The sequence below is a fragment of the Lygodium microphyllum genome, chromosome 22, assembly GCF_053477565.2.
Source record: "Lygodium microphyllum isolate KBCC chromosome 22, Lygodium_microphyllum_v1.1.10, whole genome shotgun sequence".
Classification (NCBI taxonomy): domain Eukaryota; kingdom Viridiplantae; phylum Streptophyta; class Polypodiopsida; order Schizaeales; family Lygodiaceae; genus Lygodium; species Lygodium microphyllum.
Genome location: NC_141156.1, coordinates 67785022 through 67806327, shown reverse-complemented (window position 1 = coordinate 67806327; position 21306 = coordinate 67785022). Strand labels below are relative to the sequence as shown.

Here is a 21306-nt window from a genome sequence, read left to right as displayed (position 1 = left end):
AAGAGGCAACAACTACTCAAATCTCCCTCAAACATACCTAACCTAAACCTGGGACTTCATGCTTTGGACTCCTGTCCCCAATCAAGAAAAGAAAATCCCTTACAAGTACACAGACACATATAGCATAAAAACACATTACTCGTAAAGGAGAGATATCACTTGGATAGGGCCACAAGAAGTCTCCGCACGACATAGGCTCCTTCCAAGCTCTTCTTTGAACCTGTTTGGCACAGGACTAAAATAAGAAACCATTAACGACATCTGTACTAAATAGACAACTGGCCCTCTTGGCCTAATGAAATAAAGCATTTCACTACAAAAACTGATCGTCCCTCTTGGCCAAACAAAATAAAACATTTCACTACAAAAAACAGATCGGTCCTCTTGGCCTAATGAAATAAAGCATTTAAAACCTCACAAAACTGGCCCTCTTGGCCTAACGAAATAAAACAAAATAACATTTACATATCTCTTCTTGAAATAGTACAGATATACAATAATATGCTCCTATCCAAGGAGGAAAAATAGGGCTCACAGCCCTAAACTAAATGCATAAGATTATGACCCATCCCTCTTGCATATATAGCAAGAGTCGTATGCATAACATGTTGTCTAATCAACCTATGGGTCCAGGATAACAACGGTAGATTGGTCTCGGCTACTCTTTGCATCATCCATATCAACCATCGCCTGCCATATATTGCATGCTCTGATAACATCCCCCACAAGCGAGCGGGTCATGTCTCATTATTGATAGCAATATCCAAACTAGGACCACAGTTCAAGAAAAGTTCTTCTTCATAAGAAAGATTTGCCACTGAATCTGCAAACTGATTCCAGTAATGTGGAATCAGCTGAAGAGACACTCTCTCAAACTCCTCAAGCAGGGTCATCGTAGTTCGATGATACATACAAAGGATGGGATTCCATGCTTGGTATGTCCCATCTATCTGATTCAAAATCAACTGGGAATCCCCTTTTACTAACAACCGTTGAATACCACCTTGTTTGGCAAAATGCAACCCCATAATCAAGGCTTTATACTCTGCCATATTGTTAGTGAATCCTACCCCGAGATAAGCAGCTAACTTCATCGTAACTCTACGTCGGGGATCTTGGATTACTACTCCAATACTCCTTTTTTTATTAGGGCCCCTGGATGCTCCGTCAAAATATAATGTGTACGTCCATAATGGGTTTACACAGCCTACCATCACGAACACCTCTATTCGTAATTATGATAGTCAAAATTTAACATGTTTAGAGGATGAACTAACGGCTCCATCCCACCTTCTTCATTGAACTGAACAGGGATACTTGTCAACATTCGTAAGCAGTGATGGCAGAAGACGTTGATCTCCCACACAAAGATTATGTCTTCTTGCTCAATCACTTTGTATCCTTTGCTCCACTAGATAAGTTTCCCCTGATGGTATCTTTACTCCAGATATGGGTGCTCCAAATAAGGAATTAACCGTCCCATCAACCAGCTTTAAGCTCTTTTGTAGGTCTCAAATCAGCCCCAACATGGACCTGCAATGCATTTCTCCGTGTTAGCATACTTAGAAATAATAAGGTTTAATATTATTAAGATTAACCTTATTTTTAAATTCTACTCCCTGCAGATCAGCTAGTAGAGCCGTAGATCTATTTTTTCCTAGTCTAACAATCTTGTAGGTGCCATCCCATCTAGGTTCCAGCTTCCCTGGAAACAGCTCCCTATGCGCATCGTAGTACAAAACTAATTTCCCTTTTTTAAAGGTATACTTCTTTGCTTTAAGGTCATGCAACTTCTTCATTTGACATTTAGCTATCTCCTGGTGTAATAAGCTCTGCGACTTTAGTTCATCCAGGTGGGCTATGGTGGTGAAACGTTCAAAGAGTGGATCCTCATCTCCCAAAGAGTAGTTAATTGCAAACCATATGGTTGGCAACTCAATTTCGAGGGGTAACATACACTCTTTTCCATACACTAATTTAAATGGAGTATGGCCGGTAGCTCACTTAAACGTTTTATTGTATGCCCATACTGCCACATACAACTTCTTGTCCCAGTCTCGTTTCTTCTCAGAGACTCTTTTAGAAAAGATACCCACAAGCTTCTTATTAGTACTTTCGACTTGCCCGTTGGCTTGCGGATTATAGGGGGTTGTTAAAAAGTGGGTTCCACAGTCTGACACTAGTTCCTTCGGTGGACTGAAACGGCAGATAATCTGCTCTAAAAGAAAACTTGCAATCTCTTTTGCATTGTCCTGCCTCGTCGCCCGCACTTCTGACCATTTTGTGAAATAATCAGTTGCTACTATAATGTATCTCTTTTGGGTAATAGACGACGGGGTGATAGGACCCACAAAGTCAATGCCCCACTTCTCAAATGGAAGGACAACCATAACAGGCGTAAGTGGGCGTTTCCTATTTTCTCTGCTGTCATGTCTTTGACAGGTATCACATCTCTTAACGTACTCAAAGGAATCTTGGAAGATGGACGGCCACCAATATCCAACTCTTAAAGCTCCGTCCAGCGAAGTGCCCTCCACATGCAGAGTCATGGCACTCTTCCAAAATGAAAGGAACCTCGTCAGGTATCACACATCGACAATAGATATCATCAACACCCTGCAGATATAGTGTTCATGCGATCAAAGAAAACTTCAAAGCCTGTTGTCTGATTTTCCTCTTTTCTGATTTTGATAAACGAGCTCTAGTCTCTCTTGTTGATAGATAATGCTTGATAGCAGCATTCCAAGATGGGATAGAAGCTGTATCAATTTTAAACATTTCTTCAATATCACTTTCTTCAGCCAAAGTCTCTTTCGACTCCCCGAAATCCACAAGGCATTCTACAATCCCTTGCATCCTTGGTGGCTTACTCTTAATCTCATAATCGAACTCCTGCAAAGTGATCAATCACTTTGCCAAATGATCAGGAGGTTGCAGCTTGCTTATAAGTAATCTAAGCCCTTCCGCCTTCATATAGAACACTACCTTCTTATAGAGGATGTAGTGCCTGAATTTTTTAGTCGCAAAGACCATCGCAAGGCACAACTTCTCCATGTAGGTGTAGTTAATTTCTGATATGCCCAATTTTCGACTATAGCAAAAGCTATCGGATGATGCTACTTTTCCTCCCAGATTTGGGCTAAACAGCAGCTGATACTATGCATGGTGGCTGTTGAAAGTATGTAAAAAATACCTCGCCTCTTTTAGGTGCTTTTAAAAATAGTGCTTTTACTAGCTCCTGTTTCACATCCTTGAAAGCTACCTTACAAGGGTCACTCCATACAAATAGACAGCTAAAGGATAATAAGTTCGTTAATGGCAACGTCCTTTCTGCCAAGGCATTTATAAACCTTTGATAGTACCCTATCGATGACAGAAAGCTATGTACCTCTTTTGGAGTGCATGATGGACTCATAGCGACTATAACCTTGATCTTCTCAGGGTCAATTGATATTCGTACTGAACTGACCACATGGCCTAGCAATAGCCCATAAGGCACTCCAAAGACACACTTCCGTGGGTTAAGAGCGATACAAAATTGTCTGCAGTGCTCAAAGCACTTTCTTAAAATAATCAACATCCTTTCTCTTACAGTGGCTGCCCCTAGGTCATCGATAAATACTTTCAACTCATCTGGGGAGATGTCACCAAAGGTCTTGTCTGTTGTTCCTTGCCATGATCCAGGTGCATTGCACAATCCAAAGGCCATCACATGGTACGCAAAAGTACCAAAGACAGAATGAAAGTCGTTTTCAACTTGTCCTCTTCTGCAATTGCCATCTGGTTGTATCCTACAAAGCAATCCATGAACGAATATATTTCCCTACCTGCTAATTGAACCAAAATCTGGTCAATAAATGGCAACGAGTAGTAATCCTTAACCGTCTGCTTATTTAGCTCTCTAAAATCTACATATAGTGGGATCTGGTTGTTTTTCTTCTTCGTGATGACAACTGGTGAACACCATTCTGTATGCTGTACAGGGAAGATTAAACCAGCTTTTTGTAACTTCTGTAACTCCTCAAATAGCCCGTCCCTCAATTCAAAAGGCATACGCCTTACTTTCTAACGTAGAGGACGACTGCCTTCTTTTACGGGAATAGTATGAACAGCCAGGCTGGGAAGAATGCCTCTCAGCTCGTCATAACTCCAAGCAAAGATGTTGCAGAATTCTTGAATCAAGGACACATAGTCCTCCCTTTCTACTGAACTGAGCATGGAACCTAATTTAATTGGCCGTGAATCTTCCGGCGTGCCAAGGTCCAACTCAATTACATCCACGTCTCTTATCATATCTTGCGGCTCTATCGACTCATTTAGAGTTATCTAATAAATATCTTCTGTAGTGGATCCCTCTTTAGATTCATCACTGGATGATGTCTCACTACCAGATGGATCATCTGATGTTTCTACTCGGGGGGGTCGCTCATGAATATATGTATATATAATGTGAGTTCAAAATAAGGGGTTTTTAAAATACCAATTTTATACATTTTGTATGTACATAAGGGTGTCATATAAAGGGGTCACTTATAGATTGAATAGAAAAGGGTTGTGTTTTATTCAAGAAAAATTCACAAATTAGGATATTTATAAATAGGCCATGAACGCACGTTATATAGAGAATATATATATAGTGAACCCCCCGAGTGTTTCTAATTCAGTAGAGGATAAAGGAGCTCTCTCACTCTGAGGAGACTCAGGGTAAGCATCAACTATTACTCGATTAGCACCTCTACCTAGAACAACTTGACCGGCGGGTATATCGACTTGGCAGTCTGCTCGTAAGATCCAAGGCCTATCTAGCAAGACTCGATAGCTAGGATGTCCTACAAATCTTATCACCCTAAAGTCCAAGAAGCATTCTACACTTGCAACTGTAACATGGACCTTAGTAATGCAACCTTTTGGTTGCCTTAGACTATCATCAGCCATTCGAAGAAGGGTAGAGCTATCTTTTTGGATGCCTAGACCCAACCTCTCCATCAGATCTAAACTCATGATATTGACAGAGGACCCAATGTTTACGATGGCATGCTCTACTAATATTCCATCCACGTATGTTGGAACCCTAGGGCAATTCTTTTCAGCATGATCAAACCAATCTTCCCCTACTCGTGCTATGCCCAAAGGCTCTATAATATACCCAATACGCAGGATCTTCTTGAATTCCTTGCGTACTCCTGGAGATAATTTAATCAACTGTAAGAGGTTTACATCTGGTTTGACTTCGCAAAGAGAACTTGCCAAATCAAAATCATGATAGGTAGCCAAAGCTCTCTTTTCTCGCCAAACCATTCTTTCTTTTGGTCTCGGAATCGGCTTTGGTGCTTCTTTTTTAACTCTTTCCTTCTTCCTTAGCACTTCCTCATCCTTCTTAGGATCGACTTTTGTGTCAACAGGCCTTAGAGGTCCCCCTTCCATGCCAGGATTCAGGACTTGCGTCCCCTTATCCCCTTGCTTAGGGTTCTCCTAAACCTGTTTTACATTAACTTTATCGCCCTCTTTAGCCTTTTTGCCTCTTGTCATGGCTCGTAGGTTAGAGGTTTCAACTGCCGCCATTGACGCTGTTACACGCGAGCAGTGATCGAGAGCAAGCCTCTCTCACAACCCAATAATGAGATGTTAAGAAGTGCTGGTTGGGGTAATTGACTTTGTCGAATACACAACACAACTTAAAAAATTCAAATATTCGATAATACACCACAAGCCACACACGAAAACAGAACAAAAGACAATGCCTCTTATAACTCTGAGAGTAGAGTTTTGAGCTCACGATGTGTCTAAAATTTGCCAAAAAATCCAAAATTTAGGGAAAAAATATTCAACATCGAAGGCAGCGGCTCCAGCTAGCACGATTTAAGCACCAAGTGAAATACGACTCTTAAAAGGCACCCAAGCAACACTTGTGGATTTTTTATAATTTTTTAGACTGCCATGCGGGTTGTCAAGAGTTACTAGTCAATGCGGGATGTAAAGCTGAACGAGCAGAAATTTACAGCACTCGAATCGGAGCCATGATAGGGAAATGGCCACAAAAGGGGCAAGATATGAAAATGTGGACATTTGAGAGGGCCAAAAGGGGTGCCCTTTGGGGGAATTTTAACCCCCCTTCAATTTTTGAGTTTGGGGGCCATCAAAAAACGTGGAGAGAGAATGGAGGAAGAAGACGCCATCTTCACGCCGAAAAATGCGGCATGTGGAGATGGAGATCATGATTGCAGCCTGCAAATAGCCCACCTAATCAATCATACCCCCGATCTTCTCCCTCTTTGCCAGTCTTATCGCCTGTCTTCACCTATAAAATGGTTGTGGGAATAAAGAGAACCAGATCTAGTATTTCTCTCTCCTCCCTCTTTCTCCCTTAAGGGACTGTTCTTGTGTGTAAGAGGAAAATGAAGAATGGTGAAGGAAAGCTTGTCCGGATGAGACCAGATTGCTTCCAGGTGGATGAAGACATGAAGATTGCTGATCTTGAAGGTGCTGGAAATTGAATGAGGGATGACACGCAGTCCCGTAGCAAAACCGAGATCCTGAGGCATGAAGCCTAAGTGGTAATTCAATTTTTATGAAGAAAAAATGAGTTTTTATGCTATTTGGTTGATGAAATATTATTCCCATGGGCTGAATATGCATTATGTTATTTTTTGCTATGAGTTTGATCAGTTTATGCTCAGAAAATTAGAAAATCATAAGTGATATGGATGAAACTAATGGTATAAAACCAGTAAAATGCGCGTTCAAGGGGTAAAATGGGGGTTTTTTGCAAGATAAAGGGGAAATATGAGATTTAATATCAATAAAACCTGAAATTTTGCTGTCAAGAAACCTAAGGGCCACAAGCCACAATCAATCTTAATTTCTAGTCATTTTTTATTGAAGAAAATAGGGAAAAAATACCAAAAAATTGTGAAAAATGGATTTTAAAGGGGAGAAATTTAGGAAACGATAAAAATAAAGTGTTTGTGCAATGTATAATAAAGATAGAGCATGAGGTTCCCTTGGTTTACCCTCGTTTCTATGTTTTTGTCCGTGTTTATCGCTTTCTCTACAAAAAAATACACATAAAACGACTCTTACACCTATCAACGATTGCAAAACATTGAACGGTAGGGTGAGGGGGGAGGTTAAGCATCAAAGTACAATCTTAAACCTAATTTATGTGTTGCATCATGCCTATAGGTCGTTGTTTTAAAATAAAGGAAAAGGCAGCATGAGCGTAAGGCTCGGTGTCTCTCCTCGTTTCAATACATAAACGTTAGTATGGAAATCATGAAAAGATTGGTTTCACTCAATGCACAATGCTGATTTTCTGTTGTTTGTGCAGTAAACCATTCACATTATGCATTATGCATGGTTCATGGTATCAAAGGAAAAATCTTCTGGACTACATAGCAGTTATTTTCTTTAGGACTTTGACCCATGATTGAGAGCGTGAGGTTATCCCTTGTCGTAGGATAGAGGGTCGGTTTTCGAAGGGACTGCTAAGTGAGGACACATGGTATATCTCCTGGATTCGAGAAATGTAAAAGAGAGGAGTCGGTGTTCGTTTGTGTTATATGTTTAGCAACGCATCAAGGGGCAAATCCTTGCGATGTAGGAGAGCTGCAGTGGGGCTCCGACTATTAGTCGGTGGAGTGCCTCCATATGTGTGTGATCATGGCATTTCCAATGTGTAAGGGTTCTCCCTTTGAGGAGTTTAAGGGAAACGTTGGAATCTAAACTATAAACGTAGGAATTAAGCTTTAGGGCAGTTTGTCCTTTAGCATTAGATTGACGCTCCTGGTCCTCGAGGCCGTGAGGGTGTTTGTGTGTCATGAGTATGAGGTCCGGCTAGTGCTACAGCCAGTGCCGGCCTATTTTAGGTCCCATCAGTGGTGCGTCTGCCGGGAGCTGCCTATAAGTGGCGGTTTTTGAATCTAGGGTTTCAAGGGACCCTAAATTATCCATAAAATGGGGTTTGTTCAAGGATGGAAAAACTTGGCTTTCCCTATACAAAAATTACTAATGGACTTAGTTAGTTATGTAGAGCATGAGTCCTCTGCAGAAGATAATTTATGTGATGAAAAGAGTAGCCAATCAGTGGTTACCCCATCCTCTAGTACGATGGCATGGGCCGAGGTTCACCTTGGTGTGGTCTCTACGCAAGAGAAATCATGTTTAAACACCCATCAACCTAGAGGGCATAAAATAAGCATGTTGGAAACTAGGGTAGTTATGGCATCAACAGGTCATCATGCTAAAGCCAAAATGCCATGGAAAAGTTCTGATATACGATGGAATATGCTTGTGGTTAAGACATCCCGTGTAATGGGCCACCATGATGACATAGTAGGCATCACAAGGATGTTAGAAGCCCTAGCTGTCAAGGGGAAACCGTTGCTTAAAAGGCACGGTTCCCAAGTTTTAAGAAGTGGTAATGATAAAGCAACTTTGGATAAGGACCAAAAGCTCTTATATAAAACCGTTATGGACTTTCCTTTTAAAGGGAAAGGTATGGAAGACCCTCTAAGAGGGGATCAAAATGACATGTTGAAACTTATAGGACTCCCTAGACCACTCAGTGAGTTAGCAGAAAGGGATGTCAATGAGGATATTAACCTCCCTACACCGAAAAGGGTGGGGATGGAAGAGGTTAAAGATCCTAAGAGGCTAGACCCAGATCATGATGAATATGAAGATTGTAATGACCCGGTGTTGATCGCAAAGGAGAGGACTAAATGTCCTCCTCTTTATAGGGATCTCCCAGTGTTTTATGGGTTGCCAAATGAGGATCTGATGATTCATTTAAGAGAATATGACCTAACTTGCATTGCAAGTGGGTTCGACGATATACACCAGATGCTCATATTCCCAAGTACCCTAAAGGGAGACGCAAGGAAATAGTACTAGAGCCTCCCAAGAGGGTCGATCAAATCATTTGAGGAGTCTTGTGATAGATTTCTAGATGAGTATGAAAAGAAGCTCCCTATGATTCAGGTCTTAGGGCAGCTTATGCAGTTTAGATAGGAGTCTTATCCTTCTGTTAAAGAGTATGCTAGAGCCTTTGATAGTACTCTTAGGCTTTGTCCAAGAAGAGCCAGTGCACTACCAGATGATGTGCTATGTGAGCTCTTTCTGAATGGCTTAGAGATTAATACGCAAATCCAAGTGGGACTGTGGAATCCTAAGTCCTTAAGGGAAGCAAAGATGTATGCCATTGATTATGAGGGTCATATTCAGAGACGTTGGAAAAAATTTTGGAGTTTTCCCCGCTTAGTACAAGTGCATTCTAGCTTCCAATCATTTCTACAAGAAGACAGCTCACTTGTTGATACAAAGACAACCTATGAGGGGAACCTTGGTGGCCAAAATCTCAAAGCAGAAAATAGCCATCCTATGAGTAGTAATGACATGCCTCTCAGTGAATAGGTGCCAAGCCATGTAAGTCCCATTAGGGCTTGCAACACTTCCACGAGAGGTAGTTGTGATGGCAACATGGATAGAACCAATGGGCCTAAGAGTGTTGATAAGCATTCTGTGTGTGGTTCTAATTTTGTTTTTAGTAAGGCTCTTGAGAGACCTTTGGTGTCGGAATCATGCTTCCGGGTGGATGTTGTTCCCTTCAGTGAAAGCATGGTTCTTATGGGGACAAATTTACAATGTGGACGTAAACAAGTAAAGACATCTTTTGTAAAGAGGATGCAAAATGCTAAAAGTCCACCTGTGCTTCACAAAGGTCATAAGGATGTGAGGCCATTTGGCCATAGGGATAAGTTTGCATTGAGTTCGTTAGACCAGTGCAGCAAATTGAGGGAATGCAAGAATATTAAGGGAAATGTGAGATGGGTTTGGAGACCCAAAATCTCCAAAAGTATGGCAAGAGTGTCGGATGCAAGGCCAAGGATCCCATCTGGATATATTCTGTTGAACCCCCAAGAGGATAAGACTGGATATACATCTGACAATATACACTGCCTTGGGATACACCCATGTGATGTGCCTAGGCTTGAAGCTCTACCTAGTTTGGGTCGCAGTACTGATTTATGTGAAAACCCAAATAGGGGAGGTTCGAATGAGTACAAAGCTATGATTCTTTCTCCCAAAGGAGCCGCTCAATCGCTTGAACGACCGATTTATTCGAATTACAATAAATGTGGGACATGCGAGCCCACTAAGGCCATTCATTCAGCTCATAGTGACCAAGAAGGGATCGGCCTTATTGATGAGTTATTTGTGGAAAGGCTTGGACTTGTAGCTCTACAAAAAAAAAAACCTAAGATAAAAAAATACAAGATCAAGCTTTTAGCTAACTGGAATGAGTAGCATGGGGTTAGTCGACCTATGATATGCTATCCTTGGTACCCTGGGTAGTCTGATAGGGTGTGATGTATATGCCAAGGACATCAGTATTACGTGGACTAAAATGATCTATCTAGGTTTAAGCTAGGAAGGCTAGTTGCTTTGGATATTACGTCCAGATTTCGTTAGCCCAAGAGGACCGATCTGTTTTTGTAGTGAAGTGATTTATTTCATTAGGCCAAGAGGGCCAGTTGTCTGTTTAGTATAGGTGCGGTTAATGGTTTCTTGTTTTAGTTTTGTGCTAGATAGGTTCGAAGAAGAGCTTGGAAGGAGCCTTTGTTGCGTAGAAGCTTCTTGTGGCCCTATCCAGTTGATATCCCTCCTTTATGAGTACCGTGGTTTTTATGCTATTTGTGTCTTTGTACTTGTAGGGGATTTTCTTTTCTTGTTGGGGACTGGCGTCCAAGGCATGAAGTCTTAGGTTTAGGTTAGGTATGGCTAAGGGAGGTTTGAGTAGTCGTTGCCTCCTGTAAAGACATTGCCAAACATCAAAAGGCCTGTTTTAGAAGGTAGTTCTAGTGCCCTGTTCTGCTAGCCTGCTAGGCAGCCGTTCTAGGAGTTCTTGTTAGTTATGAGGCAGTTAGAGAAGCCTGCCGAAGAATAATACTAATGATAGAAGGAAAAAAACCCTGAAATATCTTAAAAGGAAATAAATATATACAAAGGTGTGTAAAAAGGGGTTCTAACCCCTGTCAAAGTAGAAAATAAAAGAAAGGAAAATTTATAAGTAGTTGATCGTCGCCGCCTGGTAGGTTCCTGGGGACGTGTTAGCCAACCTAGGGCCGATACCTTGTCTTCCTAAGGGTGGCTTATTGCTAGAAAATAAGAAAGTAAGGAAGGTTGGAGCGAAAATAAAAGTGAGCGTTAGAAAAGGATTAAGTGTCGCCTTGGGAGGGCTTGGTAGGTTCTTAGGTACCGAGACAGGACCTGAGGCCGATGCCCTGTTCTCCCTGGGTCACTACGCTCAACTCGCTCCTTTTTACATGCCCGAACCCTGGAAGAGGAAATGTGCTAAAAGAAAATACTTATTGATCAGGCTATAGGAGTCCTTGCCTAGCAGGAGCTCCTGGTTGTGTTGTCCTTAGTTAGGTAGGTAGTTCAGACCACCACTTAGGGCAACCTCTTTGATAGTTCTTTTTAGTTTGGTTAGTGACTAGCTTCGGACCTTCTATCGGATAATGCTAGGCCTACTCCTTGTGGATGTCATGCCTTGGTTTTGTCAGGGGGTAGGGTGAGCATTATGTTGTGTTTAGTATGTATCTATTTTGTATCAGCTTGATGCTTCCTTTGGTTGTTTTGTGCAGATCTGTTGTGGGATTTGACAGGCTGAGTCGCCCTATCCAGTGGTTGCTAATGAGAGCGGAGTTTTGAGCTCGGGATGTGCCTAAAATTTGCCAAAAAATCCAAAATTTAGGGGAAAAATATTCAATATCAAAGGCGGCGGCTCCAGCTAGCACAATTTTAAGCACTAAGTGAAATACGACTCTTAAAAGGCGCCCAAGAAACACTTGTGGATTTTTGATAATTTTTCAGACTATCGTACGGGTTGTCAGGAGTTACCAGTCAATGCGGGATGTAAAGTCGAACGCACAAAAATTTACAGCACTTGAATCGGAGCCATGATGGGGAAATGGCCACAAAAGGGGCAAGATATGAAAAGGTGGACATTTGAGAGGGCCAAAAGGGGTACCCTTTGGGGGAATTTTAACCCCCCTTTAATTTTTGAGTGTGGGGGCCATCAAAAAACGTGGAGAGAGAATGGAGAAAGAAGGCACCATCTTCACGCCGAAAAATGCGCTTTGTGAAGATGGAGATCATGATTGCAGTCTGCAAATAACCCACCTAATCAATCATACCCCCGATCTTCTCCCTCTTTGCTCATCTTATCGCCTGTCTTTGCCTATGAAATGGCTGTGGGAATAAAGAGAACCAGATCTAGTATTTCTCTCTCCTCCCTCTTTCTCCCTTAAGGGACTGTTCTTGTGTGTAAGAGGAAAATGAAGAATGGTGAAGGAAAGCTTGTCCGGATGAGACCAGATTGCTTCCGGATGGATGAAGATATGAAGGTTGCTGATCTTGAAGGTTTTGGACATTGAATGAGGACTGACACATAGTCCCGTAGCAAAAGCGAGATCTTGAGGCATGAAGCCTAAGCGGTAATTCAATTTTTATGAAGAAAAAATGAGTGTTTATGCTACTTGGTTGATGAAATATTGTTCCCATGGGCTAAATATACATTATGTTGTTGTTTGCTATGAGTTTGATCAGTTTATGCTCAGAAAATTAGAAAATCATAAGTGATATGCTCAGAAAATTAGAAAATCATTAGAAAACACGCGTTTAAGGGGTAAAATGGGGATTTTTTTTCAAGATAAAGTGGAAATATGAGATTTAATATCAATAAAACCTGAAATTTTGCTGTTAAGAAACTTGAGGGCCACAGGCCACAATCAATCTTAATTTCTAGTCATTTTTTATTGAAGAAAATAGAAAAAAATACCAAAAAATGGTGAAAATGGATTTTAAAGGGGAGAAAATTAGGAAATGATAAAAAGAAAATTACATAAGTATTTGTGTAATGTATAATGAATGTAGAGCACGAGTTTAGCCTTGGTTTACCCTTGTTTCTATGTTTTTGTCCGTGTTTATCGCTTTCTCTACAAAAAAATACACATAAAACGACTCTTATACCTATCAACGATTGCAAAACATTAAACGGTAGGGTGAGGGGGGAGGTTAAGCGTCAAAGTACAATCTTAAACCTAATTTATGTGTTGCATCATGCCTATAGGTTGTTGTTTTAAAATCAAGGAAAAGTCAGCATGAGCGTAAGGCTCGGTGTCTCTCCTCGTTTTAATACATAAATGTTAGTATGGAAATCATGAAAAGATTGGTTTTGCACAATGCACAATGCTGATTTTTTGTTGTTTGTGCACTAAACCATTCACATTATGCACTTTTTAATATATTAATAATCTATCACTAATAATTCCTAATCACTTTCCCTCCTCTCTCATCTCTCCCTAATCTTTGTTGTCACTTTCTAGCCTCCTTTTCCAAGTTCAATATAATAACCTACTACTATTGCTCTAGTAGCATGCCAGAACATGACAAGTCACTAATCTCAAATCTAAGTTTTCATTTAATAGTATTAATAAAAATGAGTTTTACCAACTATGTAACTTAACAAATAACTATTCAAAAGTAACAAGCTAATAACTTACTTGATTGGACAGAGTGTGTGCTATTTTTGCTTGATGCCGATTGCTCGTCTCCAATGTTTTATCTCCTCAACTCCTCCAGTATTTATAATAACATAGAATTGGGCTTATATTGTGACACTTCCACACTATATAACTAGCTTTTAGCAAATTACAACAGTATCCTTACACTTTTGAGTGAGGTTCGGGAGTTTTAGCATCTCTATACTAGCTCAAACTCATGTGTTGTCCTCTATTAAGGTAACATAAATTGGAAAGTGAGGCTCAATATCAAGTGTGGCTTGAGTCTATGTATGAGCCTCAACAACAAATTGTAGGTATTAAGGGATCAAACTAGCCCAAATATAAAACCTAACTTTGAATCTACCAATCTAACTAGTTTATAATTGCAAGTCAAAGTTCAAGCCTCACTCCATATGCTGGTGGAACCCTACTAAGTGAGCCACCTAAGTTAAAGCCTCACCTTCAATTGTTAGTGTAAAACTAGTAAATGAGGCTTGTCCAACCTCAACTTCATATGCAAGTGTAGAATCAACAAGTGAGGCTCAAAGACTTACCTCCATATGCTAGGGTAGCCATACCAAGTGAGGCTCAAACACATTCATGGTCAAGGGTAGAGCCAGAAAGTGATCCTTGGCATATTTTTTTCTTCATGTGCTAGTGTAGCTCTAGCTACTAAGGCACGAACTTAAGTTTGGGCATCCATTCCCTCTACTAGTATAGAGAAATTAAGTCATATTCAGAGCTTAAGTTCAAGCCTCACCTCCTATTCTAGTATAGAGCTAGCAAGTGAGCCTCGAACATGGAGCCTCACCTCCATGTTCTATCATAAAGCTATCAAGTGAGGCTCAAACAAATTCAGATCAAGTCTCACATCCATATGCTAGTGTAGCAATAGCAAGTGAGGCTCAAGCTTAAGCTTGAGCCTCACATTCATGAGGGTAGAGCTAGAAAGTGAGCCTCCATAGAGCATTCTTTTTATGTTCTTGTGTTACTCTAGGAACTAAGGCATGAACTTGAGTTTGGGCCTCATCTCCCTCTCGAAGTGAGGCTGATTGAGCCTTAGCTCCGTGTGCTACACTAGAGCTTGCAAGTGAGGCTCGAATGTGATTTTGAGCCTTACCTCTACATGCTAGTGTAGATGTAGTAAGTGAGGTTCAAACCTCATCTTCATGTGCAAAGATAGAACTAGAAAGTGAGGCTAAATCTTAATACTAGATAAACCTACCACATACAGAACATGCCTAAGCTTAAGCTCCTCATGAGTTGTAGCGTGCATTGAAGTTGTCTATTTTTAGATTTCCAAATCAATTAGAGAGTTTTCATAGACAATATTATTTGTAAATACTCATTTCTTTTCACAATAATGGATCGGAGAAGCAACAAAATGGCTACCTTATGGAAAAGTCTTTACATTGGATGATCTTCAAACAATGTGTTAAGTCAAAAGCACCACTTCTAGAATCAAGGTGGATAAAAATTATGAACTGACTAAAGAAGAAGCAATGAAGTGGTTTGTGGATAGCTATGATGTCATTGGAAACTTCAAAGGTGACCTTCATCTCTACCTTTCTCAACCTGATATGATATATGGAGATATGGGGATTGTTGTTGCTGCCAAGGATGGTGTGGATGGGAAATCAATCCCATGCTTTACATGTTGTGTATTATGAGTAAGAGAGACCACAAGAGAAAACAAGTTTTGTTTATCATTGGACACTTTCAGTCCAACAGACATGAGTGGTAGTAGACAAGGGAATAAATATTCTATAGTAAAGTTATGATTGAAAATCAGTAACATCTCCGATGAAGAAGATTCAAGGGTCAATAGTTTGGAAGACATAGTGAAAGTAGTGAAGCAAGCAAAGTGAGCCTCAAATCTTTCAAAAAAGAATGCTCTTCCCAACAAGAAGACCACAAAGACTCAGGCTAAGAAGGATGTGGAGAAGAAAGGCATAGCAAATGCAACTACTGCACTCTCTTCAAAGCATGGTGAGAAGGAAGGTGAACAAAACAAGGTGCCTAAAGCCCTTTATGCAAGTGAAATTGAAGGTGATGGAAAAGCAGGCTCCCTACAGCAAGAGGTGCAAGTGCTCACGATTAATAAGAGAAAGGAAAAGGGTTCTTCTAGTATTAAACATGTTCAAGAAAAGTTATGAAGTAGGAAAAAAGCCAAGAGTGCAAGTGATTCAAAAAATCAGGTCAAAGAGAAGTTATCAGAGAGACAAAGAGCCAAGAGTACAAGTGGGTCAAAAGATGTTGAGGTTTTTGATGAGGAGTTACTAGTAGTGGAGACTTCAAATCAAGATAACAAGGCAATGAATTCCTTAGAAATCAAGCAAGCCTTAGAAATTGTGAGGGAAATTGTGAGGGAATAGATATGTTTACATCTTTGGAGATTTCAAAGTCAATGCAAAAGGAGCCCTTTGTCGATCAGATGATGCAATCATGAGCACAATGGAATGCAAATGGTTGTCCTTCTATACCTCCACCTTATGTGAACCAAACCCAGAGAGACTTTGAATCTTGGAAAGTACTCTTTTGGCTCTTTGCTAAAGCTTAGGAATTCATGTATACATGTTGTTTCCTTACTCTTCTTAATGTGTGCAATAAAGTAATATTTGCAAACTTAAATATAAGGCTCTCTACAACTAATCCTAAATGTAAAGAAAGTGTTGAAACTCAACTCCATATGCTAGTTTAATACTAGCGAGGCTCAGGAGCCTCATTTCTATATGATGTTGTAACATTAGCTAGTGAGCCTCAAACTAAAGTTTGAGCCTCACTTCCATATCTTATTGTAGCACTAACAATTGATCACAAAAACCATAGACACATGTTATTACATTTTATATTTAGTAACATGAGATATCCAATTTGAAACCCTACAAAGATGAATGCTAATCACTGTTAATTTGATCTATACTTGGAAGTGATTTTGTATTTTTCAATTTTGCAAGCCTTTGTGGAGATCATAGAGCGCATATTGTAAATATTTTTTGTTAGAAATGATTTGTATTTGCTTTTATGTGAGGATGACATATGGAAGAATTGGGTAAAGATCATGAGGCTATATGCAGAAGACCAACTTCCAAATAAAAAAGAAGAAACTCAACTAGAAAGTCCAAATGAAAGTTCAAGAACCCAAACTCTAAAGGGTGGGCAAATTTAACAAGCACCAAGAATAGTAACGTTAGGGTCCATGTTGTTCCAGTGCATTTTAGGCCTTGAGAAGAGTAAAGTTCTAGAACTACAAGCAACACTCCTCAACAAGGAAATCTTTCTTAAGAAGGAAAGACATGCTCTTCAAAGAATCGACATGGAGGAGATGGCTTGGTAGTTGAAGATAGATTGGGTACTAAAAAGATGTAATAATTGCATTCTTTTCTTATCTAACAAGGGAAAATCTAGATTAGGAATAGGTGTGCGAGAATTATAAGCTAGGGGATTGTGAGTACAATCTAACGATAAGCTATACCTAGTCCTTTGATAGGGACTCTCTCAACAAATCAAAAAATAATCCCTCCCTTCCAAAAAGTGTATTGACCTTGCTCAATCACGTATATAGAGCAGCTATGGGCATTATATCCGAGCAGGAGTTTATTCATTGGACAATCCAAGGATAGGATGTGATATCATAAAATGTAAAGATTTTTGCACTAAAGCACATGTACCATTCCAATTAGTAGTGCTTGATGTATATGGTACAGAAGAGGAACTCCATGGAATTTTTCTCTAGCTTGGCACTTTCCCTCAACACACTCAATTCACAAAATGAATATGTTCTAGTATGCTTTATCGATTTTATCAACATTGGGATGTTTGTTGAAGGAGTTCTTAGCTAATCAACAAAGGTGCAGTATGAATTTGGTATGCTACACACACAAAAACATGATGCATGGACATCTAGAAAAATTGAGATTGCAATTGTGGGTTTTTTGCAAACAAGGTTGAAAAGTTTGAGGCCATTGATAAGGTCGTGACATAAAATGTGTCTATATTAGGCTTTGGGAGTCAAAATCAATACTTACTAGATAGAAGCTTCATTGATGGCCACATTATAGGATTTTGACCCACAATACAACTATGTTCTTGAGATGTATTGTGGTGGAGTTATGTTGGAAAAAAGCCTACAAAAGAAACAATGGTGTATTGCTCTTTGCAAATATGATTTTGAAGCCATGGCTTTAGAATCAAAATGCTATATTCTTCTAGATAGTTACCCTTCCTTACAAGAGTGGTGTGCTGCAAGTAGAGCTTTTGCAAAGCACATAGTAGAGCTAGATGATGCAAAAAAAGGAGATCTAGACAATCTTGAGATTGATGAATAGCCAAGCAGAGAGGATGAAGATGCAGATGATGTAGATGATAATGAAAGTAACATGCATGATGAGAGAGAAATTGGAGATGCTAAAGATAATAGAGATGATGTGGATAATAAGAATGTAGCAAAAAAATGTGAGGATAGTGGGAACCACACTAGAGCTATTGGGGAACATACAAATGCTGAGTAAGGTGGAGTTGTTAGAGGTGATGCTATGGATACTATAGAACCTATGGATGTTGGGAGTGTCGAGGTTGCTAGGGATGTTGAGATTGTTGGGGATATAAGGGTCAAAGATTCTTTCTAGGCCCATGGCCCATCAAAATTCAAGAGTGAGAAAGGTTGCAAAGTGCCCTCTCATGCTAGTATGTAGAAGAAGATTTTATCAAAACACGCTTGCTAGATAATATCATCATATATCTTCTTCAAAGTTTAGATTGCCAAATTAAGTCTATAGTATTTTGAATTATGATTTGTTGGCTTACTTGCATTCATTTTGGTTCTTGTTATGTTAATTGAATTCTTCTTGTTCCATACATCCTAACAACTAACACCAAGTTAATCAATATGGGACTCAATATTGAGTTAGAACCCTTCTTAAGCAAATGCTTGCAAAATGCTCAAACTTGAGTTTGAACACTCCAACATTAGTTCATTTGAACTTCACCCACCACAATTTAGCTATCTGGAAATGAAAAATTAAGGCCTCTATAAACCTAATACATGCATGTGAGGCTCAAGCTTCACATCTATATTCTATTGTTAGCACTAACAAGTGAGACTTGAACTTAAACTTAATCCTCCGATCCAGAATCCCTAGTCATTGTTTTAGTTCTCCATTGAAACTAAAGTTCAAGTTAGATATTCCTTAGATTTCTCCATCAATAAGTAGATATAACATCTAGAATAATGCAAATATACATTTTAATTGAACAATCATAAGAGAGATCTCAATGTAATTTATAATTACTCAAAGTTATAGTTAATAGACTTTTATTTTGTCTCACAGAAAAATATGAGAAAATAGGGGAGAGATGCGATACCCTTCAAATAGAAAAATAAGTGCCACCTATAGTGGAGAAGCTAAGTGCCATGATAGTGATGAAATAATTAATGAAGAAGAGGTGGGACAGGTGAAACACAATGGTGAACTTGTTCAACAAGCATCTCCAAAACCTTCAATTGATTTAAGTAGAGAGATTGAGAACATGCCTCTGAAGAGGGTTGGTGCACAGGGTATTGAGAACAAGGATAAAGGTAGTGAAGAGCTTCAACAATAAATTTGTGCAACCAACAGGACACAAGAAGTAATTGGAAAAGGGACAGAAAAAGCTACGTAGGAGACAACAAAAGAAGACAAAATAACTCAAGGAAGGGAGTAAGTAGTGAAAGGCTCCAAGGAAAATGAAGGTACATATTTTTCCAATATAATCCATTTTTGCAATATCATCCATTTTTTATACAATTTTGTTTGCCAAATGTAAAAATTATGAGTAAGATTTGTGTTTGCACGTGTAGCTCCTATTGAGAATGAGGGGTCAAGCATGCAAATATTAAAGCAATGTGTTAAAGAGTTACGTTCATACACATGAAAAAGTAGGCCTCTAGGAAGCTTATATTCTTTTGAGAGAGATGTAGATAGACTAGTTTTTGAATCATCACCACTTAATAGAGATATTAAATTAAATTTAGGAGAAATTATTATAGATGAATATGAAAATATATTGTGATACTTTTGGTAATGCAAATTTGTATTAGTAGTCAAGAAATTTTTGGAATATTTACAAGCCAGCCTAAAGCCACAAACCCTTTCAACCTTTCCAAGTAGCTTATTAAAGGCTACTTTGCAAAATTGATACTTATTTTTTTATTTTTAAAAAAAGAAAAATAGTTAGACTTATGATGCTTTTAAATGCTTAATGATTGTGCCTTTGCCGAAGTGGAACCTAGGCTATGACTAGGCTAGACCCACACACAAACCACTAGGCTACAACCCCATAACTTGTGCTACTTTCGATTGTATTCATTGCTAATAATTTTTAAGAAGAGAAAAATCAAAATATTATCACCCTTGTGTACCATATGAAAAAAATATTCCTTAGGAAATCATCATAAAGAAACATGCACTTATTCTCGATCTTAATGGAGTTTTACTCAACAAAGAAGACAAAAGACATCCATGCATAGATTGTGCTAAAATTGACATTGGTCACACCAAAGTTGTAGTTTGACCAGGGTGTTTTGAATTTTTGGATTAAATTTATAAGTACTTTTATGTTGGCATTTGGTTAACCATGCTACATATGAATGTTTCGACTTATGTGAATAGTCTTGAAAAGCATGCACATAAATCATACCCTTTCCTTATGGTCTGGGGATAGGAAGATTGCGACATTCATAACCCCCAAAAAGGATAATGGCCAAATAAGCCTAACTTTGAATCTATGTTTAAGCCTTTGTTGAGGGTCTCGTACCAGTGCAAAAATATTTGCAATAGAAGAGTGTTCTAGATAAAATGGGAAAATCCCATATTATTGGAAAATTGAAATTACCAAGGTCAATATTTGTTGTAATAAGTTTGTCTAGTATCATGAGTTTAGGAAGGGATAATAGGGTTAAGAAGTAACATTTTTAGTATGTTTATTCTCCTTTGATTTTGAGCTTGGCCATGCAACCAGGCCTTAAATCTATGCATTAAATATGGTTAGCCTACTTGAGTACTATTAATGGCTAATATTATTAATTTGTGGAAAATATTGATATTGACAAGGTCATTGGTGATAGCCTTCGGGAGTCTAGCTATAAAAAACCATCTATATAGCGTGAGTTCAAAGGATATTAAGAAATAGCCTTTCTTTACATGCTATAAGGCCTTAAAACGATCCCTTTTACTTTACTAAACTTACAGTTTATTTTGAAATTGTAATTTAAAAATCTATTTTATAAATTTAATCTTATAAATTTTACTAAATATAATATCCTTTATTTTGAACTTGCGTTGTATCTTACATGTTCTATAAGGCTCCGGGGGGCGATACATATGATGAGAAGTGTGTTGGACCGGTTAGACTTGGTTACTTTGTCTTTAAGTAATAAATCTCAAGAAAAATACGTGATGTTTTAAAACACTATTGAAATCCTTCCAATCAATCTCAAGTATTGGTTTTGGGCTAATTACTAGATTATGTCATTGCGAATTCTTCCCGAGGAGACAAAAGATCAAATAGAGCTTGCAAAAAAAAACCAATAAATTTAAATGAAAAACAAACTATATTTAATAAAATTTTAATGTCATTGTAGTTAAAAGTTAATTAATAAAATATAATTTAATAAAATGTGATATTGAAATTTAGTTAAAATATATCCCAATATGAATATATACTAGAGAATCTCCTTGGTTTTACATTGTTACTCACCTTT

General features: G+C 38.8%; 1 protein-coding gene across 1 annotated transcript in view; it reads left to right on the top strand.

Moving 5' to 3' along the window:
• LOC148017254 (uncharacterized) overlaps positions 1-18076 on the top strand; it is a 98225-nt gene extending 80149 nt beyond the window's left edge. Inside the window, exon 4 of the mRNA XM_087662730.1 lies at positions 17902-18076. Within this exon, the coding sequence (XP_087518856.1) occupies positions 17902-18076 (175 nt within the window). The remainder of the gene's footprint in view (positions 1-17901) is intronic.
• The last annotated feature ends 3230 nt before the right edge of the window (positions 18077-21306 follow it).